Genomic DNA, 14760 nt, shown 5'->3' with positions numbered 1-14760 from the left:
CCAGTAAGAACTTTTGAGAAAATCAGCAGCCTCCTCTTTCTGACATGCACACAAACGTACAAAAAGACCTTTTCTAAGATGCTGAACAGTTTGTTATTGTTTCAAGATGCCAGTACTGATGAGAAATAAATAATCATTGTTTTCTAAACAGTATCTTTTGTCTTTCATGTTTCTTTCATCCTGATCCATGAACGTCACTTATTCATAAGGCATGGGCTAATCTCTGTACTGATTCATGTGCCTTCAGTAACCATAGGATTCAGACTCAAATTGAGGATTTTTAGGCCTTTTACTCTAGTCTTCTAGTGGAGAAGCATTTCTACAACTCTGCCATTATTAATGCTTTTTGTGGGGCAGAAAGTACTGAATCCATTGGCTGGTTGAATGCAGGACCTGTAGAGAAGTATCCATTTGTCCTGTATCTCATAGAAAGCCACGCAGCTGAGATTTTCCACACTCTCAAACCTTGCTTGCCTGTCTACTACTCACACTTCGCTAGTCAGACACAAACTGAGCTCCCCAGATTGAACTGAAATGACTCTGTGACAGAGACTTGGAGAGCTGGCAGACAGACCTGCAGAGGAGTTTGATGTGCAGGGTACATTCTTCCTGGAATTAGTAATTATATCTAAGATTGTGTTATGTTTCTAAACCTTGAAACTTCTGTCAAGCAACAGAAACTTTAGACATTTGACGCAAAATTAGCAATTAGTTCTGGAAATAAATATATAGTTAATGTGAAAATTTGGAGTTGACCAATACCAGGTAGGGAATTCATATCTGTTTGTCAGTTGTTTTTTTTTTTTTTAAATCTGTGCTTTGTTTCACTTTTTTATGATCTGTAAGGTCAAAGGGTGGATAAAAGGTTCCACCTAGAGGCAATGGCTATTTACCCTCTGAGCGACTATCTACATACATGACTCAGTCTGAAGTGATGAGATGCAATCTGAGTTGGGGAGCAGGCAACTTATGCTTGTATCTTGAGCAATTCTGAGGGAGGGAAGCTGACCTAAGTCCGAAAAGCTTCCCTGAGACAAACTTCTCCTTCCCACTTGAACTCTGGAAAACAAAGCGTACTAATTCCTATTTATTACCTCCTCCTGCCCATCAAAGGGAAGACTGTTCCTTCTTCTCTCATACCATTACCCCCATGAAGAGTTTCAGTCTGAGATAGCCAATTGCACAAGCTGGAAGTTACTAAATAGTAAACCTGACACTGGAATCAATACAATGCAAAGCCAATTAGTTTTATGTAGAATATTTTTATTATTACATTGATAGTCTCTGTTAAATTAACTTGGGCACTCCTAGCACATACCCAAGGAATAAATCTTTTTTACATTACACACAGTAATGGCAAGAGGGACACAAACTCAGAAAAATTTTATTTTCTATTGAGGAGATAAAAATTTCAATTACCAGTTTGAAAGGTATGTATGCTATAGGGAATATTTGGATATTCAAAATTATCTATAATTCTTTTCTATGAGATACTTGCTGATGAGTAAATTCTGACCACTTGACAGTCTTCCTATGCAGTGGGAAGCATGGTGGGATGTATTTCTCTGGATAGTAACTGCTAGCATGCTTGCTGTGGTGCTCACTCTTGTTATCTTTGCAGACTTGGAACCACTGGCTGTAAGAGATTTATGAATCTCTCTGGTTCCAGGCACTTCCAGCGAGCGGTGCTTCAGGGAGCCAAGAAACAGAGCTGGAAAGGCAGGAGTACACTTTAAAGCATTTCCCCTCCATGTGTTTATAAAGCATGGTATGGGAAGAAAACACAAACACATGATCAGTGTTAATTCTCAAGGCTTAAAAAGCATGTGGGCTGTAGCGCAAGGCTGCTTTGTGGGCCCTGAGCTGTGTGCGCAAGCAGAGGAGATGGGGATGCTTCGGGCTCATAGCTTTGTGGTTGAGGTTTTCAGTTTTCTTTGCCATATACCAGCCAGGCTTTGAAGATGGCCAACAAACATCTTCAGGTATGAAAGCGCACCTACACATAAGTGCATCTAAATGCAAATCTGTACAGTCATGCATACACATACAGAAACTGCTTGGAGAAACAGGACTGACTGTCTTTTATAAGCCCTTTGTCCAGCTGCCTGTCCCTAAGGCTGCTGTGGATCCACATTCCCATGGGTAATTGCCAAACCCAAAGGCTGCTGTGGATCCACATTCCCATGGGTAATTGCCAAACCCAGTGTGCTCTGGCTGCTGTTTGCTGCAACAAGGCGGTGCTGGATGGAGTTTTTCAGCTTCGGTCCTTGGAGTATCCCTGTTAAGGGACACAGAAGGGTTCATTCCTTTCGGTCTGGTGATGCAAAAGCAGTTAAATGTGATTCAGAACAGGGGCTGGAATCCTGAGTTCATTTCTACAGCTGCAGTGATTTGTGATTTTATGCTTAAAATATCATGCAGATAGAGAAATAGGGAGTGCTGGTATGAAAGGACGAAATAAATGTTCAGCTGTTTTCCCATGCTCTGGAAGTAGAAGAACCTCTAATATCAATAGAGAAACAGTCTGTGTAATTTGATCATAAAATGTAGGGGATTTGCTTTAGAATAGTTTGCATTTTTTGACTGTAGTCATCTGTCTGACAAGATTTACTTTCTTTTTCTGTCCATTTTCTGTCCATGATTTTTTATAGTTCATAATACTTAGTTGCACTATTTTTACAAACAGTTTTTGCTGCTGAAACAAGTACTGTTTCTCCACTGCTCTCAGACTCATAATTCCCACCACTGGACCGATGAACGTCTTTTCTGCTAAGTGACTGGATATAATTGTTCTGGGACTGAACAATTTAGGATTCTCCATGTACTCATCACTTACATGCACACCTATGCATCGACATATACACACATATACACACAAGTAAATATATAATTTACTACCAAAAATGAGCCACACTGCTAAATTCAGCACCATGTTTTAATGCACCTTCCTCCCTTGCCTCAGGAGTGTTCTGAAGCGTGGGTTTAGATGAGCTACGTTCAAGTGATAGAACCAGGAAAAATGTGTCATCATTAAATTAAACAGGGCCTTTGACTCTGCTGAGGACATGTTCCCTTCAAAAAACAAGCAGCAGAAGCAAAGTCATGTGCAAATAATGAAAGAATCATTGCAGACTGTTTGGGAGGGCTAGGAAGCAAAGAGCATGTTCACAGGCACTGTTTGCTGCTGGTATCCACAATGCCCTTTGTCTTCTGCAAATGTTATTGCAATTAAAAACTGGCTCAGGCAAATGAAGTGAATCAGACAGTGCTTATTTAGAAGAATATTTGGAATGAATAATATGTGGCATAATTTCTTAGACTGACAGTTATGAAACCTCTTCCTTTTTCAGAAGGCCTTTGCATGTCTTTATAATATTCTTTTTCTGGCCAGCCAAAATATGAATTTGTTTCCCTAGCTAAGAAATCAGCATTCTCCAGCTCGTATGCATAAGTATGTAAGCCTAAGTATAGTATACTTCTGTACTGCTTATAGGAAACCCACAGGATGAAACAAGGGCATGTCTGTCTGGGGCATACACTGGAATTTCTTTGCCTGTCACAGAATGTGCCTCCCAAGGCAGCACAAAAATCAAATTCCCCGGACCGAAGATAACATCATTCTCCATTTAACATGGAACTAGAAAGTGGATTCCACAAGGGGGAGCTAGAAAACAAATAATCTTGAAGCAGATTCTTAAACTCTTTACAGCATAAAGTGGTGGACGTGCTATATGTGTCCCTTATCAACCACAAGGGGTGGCTGAGTTACCGTTGCATCAAGTCTCCCCCTATGATGTGTCTTTGTTGTATGGAAACATCAAGTCGTGCTTCAGGGCTTTGTAAAGACTGACGAAGGATTCAGCCCAAGCGTCTTTCTGGTGCCCCTGGGACTGAGCAGCCCTGTAGGCTGTGTAGACCATGGTCAACACTGTCCTTTCAAAGTCTTCTTTCTTGAGGACCCTTGGGTAGGAGGACAGCATGCTACTCAGCCTGCGGATCTCTGTGATGCTCTTGGGGATAATCTCATTGCAGATGGTGTCAAATTTAGCAGCCTTCCTCAGTGAAGCAAGCTCCTCATCTTTGATGGAGATCCTCTGACTTTTGTCAATGTCAAGCTCAGCTAAGAGAAACTGGTATAAAATCAGAACAGAGAAAGCTATTTATCTTCTCCAATAGACTCTGCACAGTAAATGTGAATTAAAAACATGTCCGTAGGTCTTTACTTTAGCTCAAATAGAGACAAAACTTTCATTGCACTGGCTGGAGGTGGTGCAGAAAGACTCTATGTAAATATTAAGACTTCTGTGTTACCTACCTGGGAAAATTAGAGACAGGCTATGGGGAAAGGAGGGAGGAAAAGGAAAATCTAGGTAGCCTTCTGTTGTCCAAAACAGGCATGAGTTGCTGCTGGCGCTACATGGGTATTAGAGAGACAGCAGCAGAGCTGGGAAAGGCTGTTTACCCTGTCAGGAATAGCAGCAGCTCTCTGAGAGAGCATAGCAGTGGCTTCCCTGCCCATCTCCCCTGTCTGGACTCCAATCCCAGTTTCTCAAGGTGTGAGATAGATAGATTTGACCCATGTACCTTCTTTAGGTGGGCCACTGTTCCTTAGCTGACCATATGATACTGTAGACTGTGCATTATATCTGCAGTCTCCACTGCTGTGGAAGAGGGGACCTGAGTTATTTTGAAGTGAAACACTCATGCCCTTGGGATTACTTTGCAATGTACTCTTGGGACTAAGATTTAAACCAAAGAATTTTAATGCATTATGTTGTTAATACATAACTGTTCTGGAAGGAATTTTCTTTCAGTAGAAAGCCATTTGCTTTGTTTTTCATTTTGCCTGTCAGTGAACTAGAACCCACTAGTCTGAGGTACTGTAGGCAACTGCCACGTGCTTAAGTGCTGAAAAAGCTGAGGTTGTCATATATATGTCTATTTCTTCCCTTCTGGTGAACTGTTACATAGTCAGCAATGGGTTTACTGCAGGAATGAGTAAAAGTGCCATGAAGACAGGTAATAGATTACCCCCGTGTGTACAATAACCCCAATCTTGGTTAAGGTTTAAGGTACCATCTGCTCTAGTATACTGAACCTCATAAAGCAGGACCACATCATCCAGCGAGTTTTGTAGCACTGGGTTAAGGAAGGCAGCTGAGGACCTCTTGAATCGCTGAGCAGCTGGGAAAAGCATAGCTGGAAAATAATAATGGGAAAAGAGAGGTTCCATAGGGTGGCAAACACTGAAAAGAGGAAGTACTTTTCAACAGTAGATTCAACCAAAGAACTTCTTGTTGCAAAGATTTATTCTACACTGACTTCTCACTGTAAATAAAATGGGTGACGTGGTCTGCTTTGACTCTAATCTACTAAGGATGGAGTTTAGCTGTTTGTCCTGTATCTGTACAGTCTAATACAGAGTGATTTATAATCCAAGCCTGGGACTCTGAGGTGCAGCCATGATGTAAGCAATAACAATGATAACTGCAATATCAGCATTGCCTGGAATACATATTCTTCTCCTGGCTCTGCAAGGGGAAATTAATAATGACCCTCAACAAAGCCTTCTTTCTTCAGGCCATTCTCCTACCATCACACTTCTAAGACCCTATATTTCTACTGGTTTCAGCTGCCTAAATGTTAGTCTCTCCTTAGCTGACAAAAACAACACCTTCAGAGTAGATCACCTTATCTGTCCTGGGCATATATGTCTGGAAAGAGTGACTTACCCTTTGGAGATGCCTATCTTTATTCATTGAGCCTGTTACCAGCTTAGACAAGACAGGTACATTCAATGAGGTGAATCCCATTTATTATGACTTTAATACTTCACAGTGTTATAGCTAGAAACAACAAACTCTGTTACGATTAGGTACTTATTCACTACTGCAAAGTGTGCTACAGACACTGTTTCATGGAAATGAGACAGAAAAAATATGCATAGCTCCTAAATTCGGCATCCCAGTGAGGTAGAGCACGTGTGGAATCAGTGACCTGTACAGTCCAGAGTATAGAAAACATCTAATTCTATATTACAGATCATGAATGTGCCAAGCAAAAAAACAGACATATTGAAAAGGACTTGGTCTCTGCAGTAACCTTTCTCCAGCACGATGCCTTTAACACCCAACTATCTTGTCTGGCACAGCTGAGGAGGTGCTGAGTTTGGGAAAGGTCACAAGCTGCCTGCAGGTTCTACTCTGCAAGAATGTTTGTCTGGCTGACCACTGGCAACTGGGCTATACTCATTTTCTGCTGCTACTCAATCTCTGATGTTCACCCCGTTTGCTCAATTTTGCTGAGACACGCTGGAGCTATTCAATCTTCTGCTCTTGGCAATTTGAGAATGATATTGAGTGCATGCAAATCACTTGAAACTTCAAACACTAATTGCTGAGTAATTAAAACTTTTATTACTGGGCAATTAAAACTCTAATTGCTAAGCAGCTGGCAGAAATCCAGTCCATAATGATGACAATTCATTTTTATCTCTTTTAGATCCTCTTTCAGTGAAAAGAGCCTTTACATATGCAGATGGTTTACACCTCAAATATACTTTGAGTCATGGAAAAGGTGCCTGTGGCATCTTCCTTCAGTGCTCTCCTGCTTATTGTCACCACACCAATCACTTTTCGCTTTCAAGCCAGGTGCAGATTCCTACCATGGAGCTGAGCTGGGAGTCAGTCATCAGATTCAGCCCATCACCACTCAGCCAGAAAAACCCCGGTGAAGGACTCCCACAAAAATGAATACCATATTAGCAATTTAGTACTGACCCACTTGCTGAATCATAGAATCTCAGAAAGCAGCTGAGTTTTCCTACCCAGGTGTTCCCACTATAATATGGATTAGGTTAGAAGATTCAAAGAGACAAGAGTGTGAGCTGCTATATTGTGAGAAAGGACTTTGTATGCATATCAGAAGCATGCCATCTTCTGCAGGGACCAGACTAGCACTGACTCCCTGATCTCATTATCTTGTTCCCAAAACATATCAAACTTTGTTACAGTCCTTGGAGAATCTACTCAGAAACTCTTTCAGAGCTCATTTGTTTTTGTCACGATGATCTGATTTTCCTGATCTATGTTTTACTTCATTCCTTTCCTCTCTCTCTTTTTTCTTCACAACAGTCAAATGCTTCCACCATCGTTCCCTACACAATCCTTTCCATAAATTTACAAGCTCCTCTGAGGCTGTGCAAGTATTCAGAGTAAGCATTCTCTGATTTTCATTACACTTACTTAACACACATGTAAATTCGGCACAAAAGCTGAGACAGAGAAAGATTTGAAGCCAGTTTCTGCATTTAGGGATTGCAAATTCTACTTGAAGCTTCTCTGCTGGCTTTATTTCTTCCTGCAGTTACTTCCATATCTGACATGAGTTAGCTGTGCACTATCAAAGAACAGCAAAAGACTAATGCTATGACTTACCCTCTCTTTACTATTTTCTTCCCTAATGGAGTTCCATGTAAAGCTACCAAGCAGATCTTCCATAGGAAGATGCAGAGCAATGTGCGTCACTTTATGTTGATGTTGCAGCTAATTCATTTCAATGACAGTAGCAGTGAATGTCTGAGCAGAGATCAGTATTAGCAAGAGAAAGCCCAACCCAGTGATCTCTGAAGTCAGTGAAGAGACTCCTAGTGATTTATTGGTTTTACTTCTCTTACAAATGTGTCAAGACATCTCAATGGGGATGTGGCTGCTTATGTCCTGAGGGCTGAACAGTCAGATAATAAAAAAGCTTATGATTGACAGAGATGAAGGAAGAAAAATAAGGGATTTTTATTATCCTTACTGAAAACATTTTCTATTGTGTATCTATGTATCCTTTCTTCAGAGGGGCCTTAGGAGAGCTCTCTGATCTGACTTCCCTTGTGCCCATTGAGGTCTCAGGGCTGGAGGTGGATGGGAATGGTGGTCTGGGCACAGACATGTGCTCCCAGCCTACCTGCCCAGCTCTGAACAGCCTTATCCTATGCCCTGGAGTACATCACTGTTTGTGCTTGAAGACAGCGAGCAGCAACAAGTCTACTCCTAAGGGTGGTTAAAACTGCCTGTCAAAATGTGGTGCAGGAGCCCCTGTTTTCTGCACTGCTCACTGCAGGAACCTATCCAGTCTCCCACAGCTCTGTTGACCCAAATCCACCTCTCCTTCAGGGCTACCCAGGTTTTTAAACAAAAGCTGCAGCTGTGTTTGCCAACTCATTGGCCTGCTTCTAACTATTTAGCTCATGACAGCTTAGAAATTTCTTTACAGTTTAAGCATACTGAGGCTGACAATAGTTTATTTTAAAGATGCTTTCATCTGTCTTAAGAACCATGCCAGAATTTTCTGTACCTCATTAACCTCGTAATAAACATTAACAATGGTCTCAGGTTTTCCATGTAGTTTTACTGGTGATGTTACAGATGTTTAGTTTTGCTTTCCAGTTCACCATTTCCCAGCTGCTGCCTGTGATGTGTTTGCTCAATAAGTATAGAGCATAGTTGCAGGAGTGTTCAATTATTTGTGCACCATCAATGCCCCTTTTTTCTATGAAAAGGTATGAAGCCAAAAGCATGAATCAGGCCAATTGCTCCAAAGCACATACAGCTCTCCAGGGCTCCATGAACACAGATTAACTGAGGTCACAGCTCAGTAGGAATTATTTTTATTTACTTCAGAGGCATGGAAAAGGGCTATCTCATTGCTTCAGTGGGACCCTTTTTATGAAGGATGGAAGGAGCAGAGGAACAAGAAGGACTTGTGGGCCAAAAACTCCTGTCTCCCTGCAAGCAAAGCAAAGGGGAGTTGCCTGTTGATGTGGCGAAAGGCAGTGGCCCAGCTGGAGTGGTCCTATAAGCCAAATTCAGTCAGCAAGCTGCCAATTGTGTCCTCCTGTCTTAGATTACTAGGATCTGACTCAAAGTAACTCATGAAAATCATTTCTATGGGTATCATGGACTTCCTGGGACCAGCCCCTATTTCTGGGAGTGCAAAGCAGGAAGCAGTTGCACAGACAGCAGCAGTTCCTGTACAGTGATAGACCTAAAAAGGAAAAGTGATGCCTCCTTTATGTCTTCACTAGCAGTTGTAACAGGGATTAGCAGCGCTCTGCAAGACCATATCCTCTCAGACCACCACAACTGTCTTTTTACTGCAAGCTCAAAAGAACCCTTTACTAGTGAGAAACAGCTACAAGCTCAGCAGTACATCCAGCTTGATCCCTCACAGCAAAAGATTCCCTTTCCTGCTCAAAGCTTTTGAAGTCCAGATTCCTAGACCTCAACAGGAAGAAGTTAATGCATCCCAAATTATAATGACAGCAAATTCTCCTTATTTGGCTTTATCTTATCGGTAAAGCAGGGAATAAAAGTGTTTACTGCAAAACAGTTGTTCAGCACTGGAGTGCATTGATGCGTGGAAACAAACATGCATACTGCCCCCTAAATGAAAGGAAAATGCAAAACTTTCTAGGTTATTGTTCATGAAGGCATGGTAAAGTATGTAAAACATATTTATACACATTTATTGGCTACTGCTGTTTTGTTCTGCCCCACAACAAGCCCAGAGAAACAAAGTATTTGAATTATGCTCCACTGGTGTGAGTTTTTCCCTAGCCTAAACATCACATAGCTAGGAAAATTAATAAAATATAAAGTATGGCCATGCTGAGGTTTTTTTCATGCGAGCTTCTGCAAGAGCCAAAAAAGACATCTCCTGGGCTAGATGCATATCCCTTTTTAAGCTTGCTGTTAGTCAGCTTGGAGCATTGCTGGTTCCACTAGTGAGCTGTAAATTTTCCGTGTGTCACCACATTTTTCTCTAACCTGCATGGAACTTGCACTAAAAGGGTCTTAGCACACCCAGAGTCTCCTCTCAAAAGATGATATTTGTTGATAACCTAATTAGAGATTTTCTCACTAGCCTTGACTTCTTTGAAAGATGAAGATGATTCTTCAAGATGAATTCAAGCATTTCCCAGAGCACATGAAATGAGCACTGTCCGCAGGGTGATTGTGTAGGCAGAAACAGCAGCCATTAAAATGCCATGCAAAAATTATGAGTGATCTAGGCTGGTTGAACCTATTCTGTTGCAGCAACTGCTGGGCAGTTCCTAGAAGTCATCGTTGCTTTGTGCCTGCAGAAGGTATTGGTACCAGAAGCAATGGTGAAACTTCAGGGTGAAGTGGTGTTGACCTATGGGAGGTGTGTGGTGGGCAGTGAAAGTAGTAGCATAAATCACAAAAAATGCAGTGCTAATAAGTGATGAACAGGTTTCATGCATAGTAATCCCATCCTTTGCTTCTTGTCTTGCACTTTCCTCATCCCCAGAAGGATGTGTGTGCACCACCTGAAAGGTTTTTTTATACTGCCTGGGCCTGCAATCGTTGCCAGGGTTGAAATTGAGCTTTGGCTGGCTAGACCTGCGGAAGAGCATGCTCAGGCACAGTTTCTCTATGCTTCCTGAGTTTTTGCTTTTCTGTATCAAAACTGCTGTATTGCAAGTCATTGAACAATTTGCCTTAGCATAGGAGAAATTGAAAGAGTGGGAAGCTGGAGGAAGAATAAGAGGAATAAAATAAGGAAAAGACACACAAAAACCTAGAAAGATGGGAAAACACTTCAGTGCTGCAAGCTAGCTTCTGAAACTTGTATCTGGAATTGCAAGTACCTCCCATGACAACAAGTGCAATGCAAAGGCTTCTGCATTCCAACTTTAATACATTTAAATCTCTGTTACTGGGAGATTAAATCCCAATGACCCTTAGGAGAACACAGCTGTGACATGGAGAAGACATTTTAATTACAAACCAACATGAACTAGCATATTCTTAAAAGCAGCTACCAAGAGAATTTGCTGCTTTTTTTTTTTTACTTTCAGCTGCACATCCTTGCTATCTTGGCTCCTAAAACAAAAATTAATAGTGGCAATGTTCTCTCTTTATTCCTGCCGGCTGGCTAAAACTGCAAAGAGTAATTTGTTTCTTCTTTAGTTATAAAAAGAGTGGTTAAGAGCAAAAAGCTCTATCTCAAAAGTCTAAGTTTTGTCAATGAGGATGTAGGAAGTAATCTCCCTACAAAAGCTGTCAAAAAAAAAAACAACCCACCATTTAAAACCCTTAGAATTAATACCAGACTCTATTCAAATCCTTAGATCATCACAAAAACAGTTTTTTCAAAGTTATCTTTTTTTTTTTTCTTTTTTTAAGAAACAAATGTAGCCTGAAAGGGTATCCCAGTTCCATGAAACAGAACCCACTCCAACCAAACTTCTGCTCTTCATGACTGTCCTGAGATGTGTTATTTTAGATTAACGTGCAATAGAGTTTCTATATAAAATCTACAGGGATAATAGTCTTTCTAGGTACTTGGCATGAATAAGAAATGTGAAGGTGTATTAGAAAGACCAGAAAACCCCTTATGTTTACAGAAGTGTGTATTGCTGGAGAAGGAAATGATGCCTCTGAGACTGTGCTTGTGAGAGGTGGAGGATTTTTTTTTCTTATTATTTAAGTAAAATGGTTTCAAAGATGTGACTGGCATCAACCAACTAGAATGATCTAGAATTTATTCCCTCAGATGAAATTTCCATTATGCAGCATTTTCATCTGTACCAGCCTGTAGCAATATACACTGTGTTATTTATTCTTCCCTTGGTCATAAGGAGGGTGTTCCTACCTGGAATTATAAATATACCCACCCAGAAAAAAAAAAGAAGATGCAGTCAGCCAAGAGAGGCCTTTAATGTGCCAGAGTAAAGTTACCACAGAAAGCATGGAGAGAAAAAATGAGCACAAAGAAACTGAAAGTATGTGAAACATATTGTTATCCTTTCATTTGCTGCCATATTACCAGGAACTAGGGGATAGACTGTGGTGAACACTGTATGAGTGAAAGGAAATAATGAACTATTAACTCTGTTCCATAGGTTTAACACTGACACAATAAGCAATTTTAGCAACACAGGAAATTTCAGGCAGAGCTGGAAAAAGAAGCAGTGCTTTATATCTCTGTTTTCATTGCAAGCTCTCCTTCCCAATCTGTGTTGCTCACAACATCTCTTATGCAAGGGGAAGACACAAAGCAATCTTAATGAAACAAATTTGAAAATGTTTCTTACAAATGAGCAAGTGAAGGTATCTGATGATGATCCAATCTACTTCCATTTATTCAAGAAGAAGCAGAGAAGGGAGGGAGGAAATACAGCTGGATGTTGGTGTTTATGTGCTGAGCCATAGGGAAGGACCATAGCAGAGTGAAGTGGATGACTCCTGTTAATGGAGTGAGAGCACTCAAAATCAAAGCTCTGCTTCATGGGAAAAGGCAGAGCTGCAGCAGCTCCAAGAGCTCTATGCATCATGCTGTTGCTGCTCTGAAAAGAAAGCCCTTCAAAACAAATTCTCTTTCCAGTTCTCTGCTCTCTTTTTGTACTACCATCACAGAGCCCAAAGGGGAGGGTTCAAGGCTCACACCACCTCCTCACAGGTATACATTTACACAGAGCTGAGACACCCCACAGAGGAGAGGTGTCCAGTAGCTTAGAATGGCTTTTTTTACATTTTGTTGTACTTTTTCAGTCAGGCTTCCTTGGTTTCCTGGCAGGCAAAAGCAACTGAGAAGCTAGGGTTTTGCTGAGGCTGACCTAATCACAGCTGCAGCTGCAAGGGGCAGTCTGGCACGCTGGACCTGCAGTGAGGTTCTCCCTCCTTCTCTTTGTGCTGACACTGCTTTTCATGGCCAAACAGTGAGTCAAGCCAGAATTCTGTCTGGTCATGAATGAAGGGGAAAAGCAAACCAACAAAAGAGTGGTAGATTTTGGCTGTCTCACTCCCTATCACAGTTACTAGGCCATCAGCACTCCTAGTTGTGAGAAACTCCCAGAGCAATTGTGGTCCAACTGCTTTTAGGACAGTCCAGTTCTTAGATGACATAAAGATGGATATCAGCCCTGCCCTTTCTCATGCCTGCACACCCTTGATCTGACCACCAAACTAATGGGGTCCTTTCTGTGGATGGTCACCTCAACTAGTGTAGTCATTACTCCTGCTAGAGGTGAGGGTTGGCTGCAGGACCACTAGCTGCCAAACGCTTCTTTTCCCTTTATGCTTACATCCACCAGAACTTTTAACACAGTAAATTCAGCCAGCACAAAGAATTTATTCGCAGACTGGATAGTAAGAAAGGAATCAAAGATCCAGTTTGAACAACACATCTAGCAGGGAGCAGTATGAACTTCTTTATTATCACAAACAACAGCTCAGATTCTTCAGTCTAAATATCAACTGCTGTCATTGACTAGTTCCATAAAATGTCTATTCAGAGTAGGAACAATATCATGTGCTTTATCTGAATGACCAATACTAGGTAGATTTAAAAGGTCTCCTTGAAATTACCTTGCCTTTTTATCTGGCAGAATGGGAATGCCCTACTACATGTTTACAACAGAACAAGCAGATTTCCATTTCATGATGGCTTCTAGTTTGAAGTGTCTGCCTTTTCAGGCTGTTAATGAAGTACAATGCATTGGATATGTTGAAAGTGACACTACATGAAATTCTGTGCAGGTGGTCAAATTGAAAAAAATATGTGGCTATTCTGACTTTAAAATTTATGATCTGCAGATTAAGAAAAATGATGAAAGTTTCTTGTTATTGCTGACTGAATTGTCATGTGCTGAATTATCCTATGGGAACTGTCCTACCTGAGATCATGGAGTTGTTAGTTGAGGTAAAGAAAAACAGAAGAAATCATGGGGATCCTGGAATTATTCACTTAAGCAGTCTGTGAATTGTTTCAACCAGCAAGTAAATTCAAGTATTTGATGGTGGGGTTAGGGATTATTACTGAACTGATAACAAACTATTTATTATTTTATTTGTGTATGAACTGCTCACCCACATATACTAGCACACGTGCAAAACAAGCTATTCCTCAAACTCACTACCAATAGTGCAGCTCAAAACTGAGAAAGAATAAACATTATATTGACTCTTTCTTCTTCCTTACATTAGAAAGAATCAGAATTGTCTTCCATTTTCCTTCAAATCCCCATCCATTTGAAGTAAATTGTTAGGAGGAGAATACATAAATCCTAGTTTTCTGCTTCCTCTGCTCTGGGATTTCACTTGTTCTTTAAAAACAGGGAAACCCCAGCTGCCTTTCCAGCTGTTCATTGAGCTCCAAATGTCAGTGCACCTGCTGCTGGTTTTCTTAATGATGTGAATATGTGCTGGATAGAGAAAGAGTGTAATTCAGCCTTGCTCAATAAAGAAAAAGCAGGGGCATACTTGGTTGTTTTTGTGAGGAGATGAATTATTTCTTGAGACAATTCCTTTTCTAATCATTGCATATTTTGTAGTAGTGATGATAAAGACATCTGAGAAAGTTACTAAGAGCTGAATATTGATTCAGGTATGTTTCTGAGCTGGACCGGTACAGCTGTTTTGCCACCTCATCAGAACATGAAGGTGAAAAGCTGTGTTGTCTCCCTGGTAATAGCCAATGAGCGAGGGGCACTGTAAGAAGGCATGTATTCTGTCAAGTTCACACCTGCATGAATGTCTGGGCCCCACTACATTAATTTCTGCATCTGCATGAAAATAGTATTAAAAAAATAATGGAACTCAAATATAATCATCCACAAAATCTAATCAGTGAATTTCAATGTGTGCAGATCAATGGTGGGCCAAGACAATCTTTGTGATACTTCCAGAAGCATAGCAAAGAAATCTGAAAGATCAATGCAAAAATTATTTTTGTAGCTGCCTT

At 40.9% G+C, this 14760-nt stretch overlaps 1 protein-coding gene across 3 annotated transcripts in view; it reads right to left on the bottom strand.

Moving 5' to 3' along the window:
- Positions 1-1242: 1242 nt before the first annotated feature.
- FAM180A (family with sequence similarity 180 member A) overlaps positions 1243-14760 on the bottom strand; it is an 82726-nt gene continuing 69208 nt past the window's right edge. For 2 of the 3 annotated variants that reach the window (XM_062616488.1, XM_062616487.1), the window contains exons 2-3: positions 5099-5199; positions 1243-4130 (exon numbers count right to left, since the gene is read on the bottom strand). In XM_062616488.1, coding sequence (XP_062472472.1) covers positions 3789-4130; positions 5099-5199 — 443 coding nt within the window. In that variant the 3' untranslated portion in view covers positions 1243-3788. The remainder of the gene's footprint in view (positions 4131-5098; positions 5200-14760) is intronic. The other variant, XR_009964365.1, reaches the window with a different exon arrangement.

Source organism: Pezoporus occidentalis, unplaced genomic scaffold (genome assembly GCF_034315485.1).
Source record: "Pezoporus occidentalis ecotype Australia unplaced genomic scaffold, CSIRO_AGI_Poc_V1 ctg19, whole genome shotgun sequence".
In the NCBI taxonomy this organism is placed as follows: domain Eukaryota; kingdom Metazoa; phylum Chordata; class Aves; order Psittaciformes; family Psittacidae; genus Pezoporus; species Pezoporus occidentalis.
This window is presented reverse-complemented; position numbering and strand designations above follow the sequence as displayed.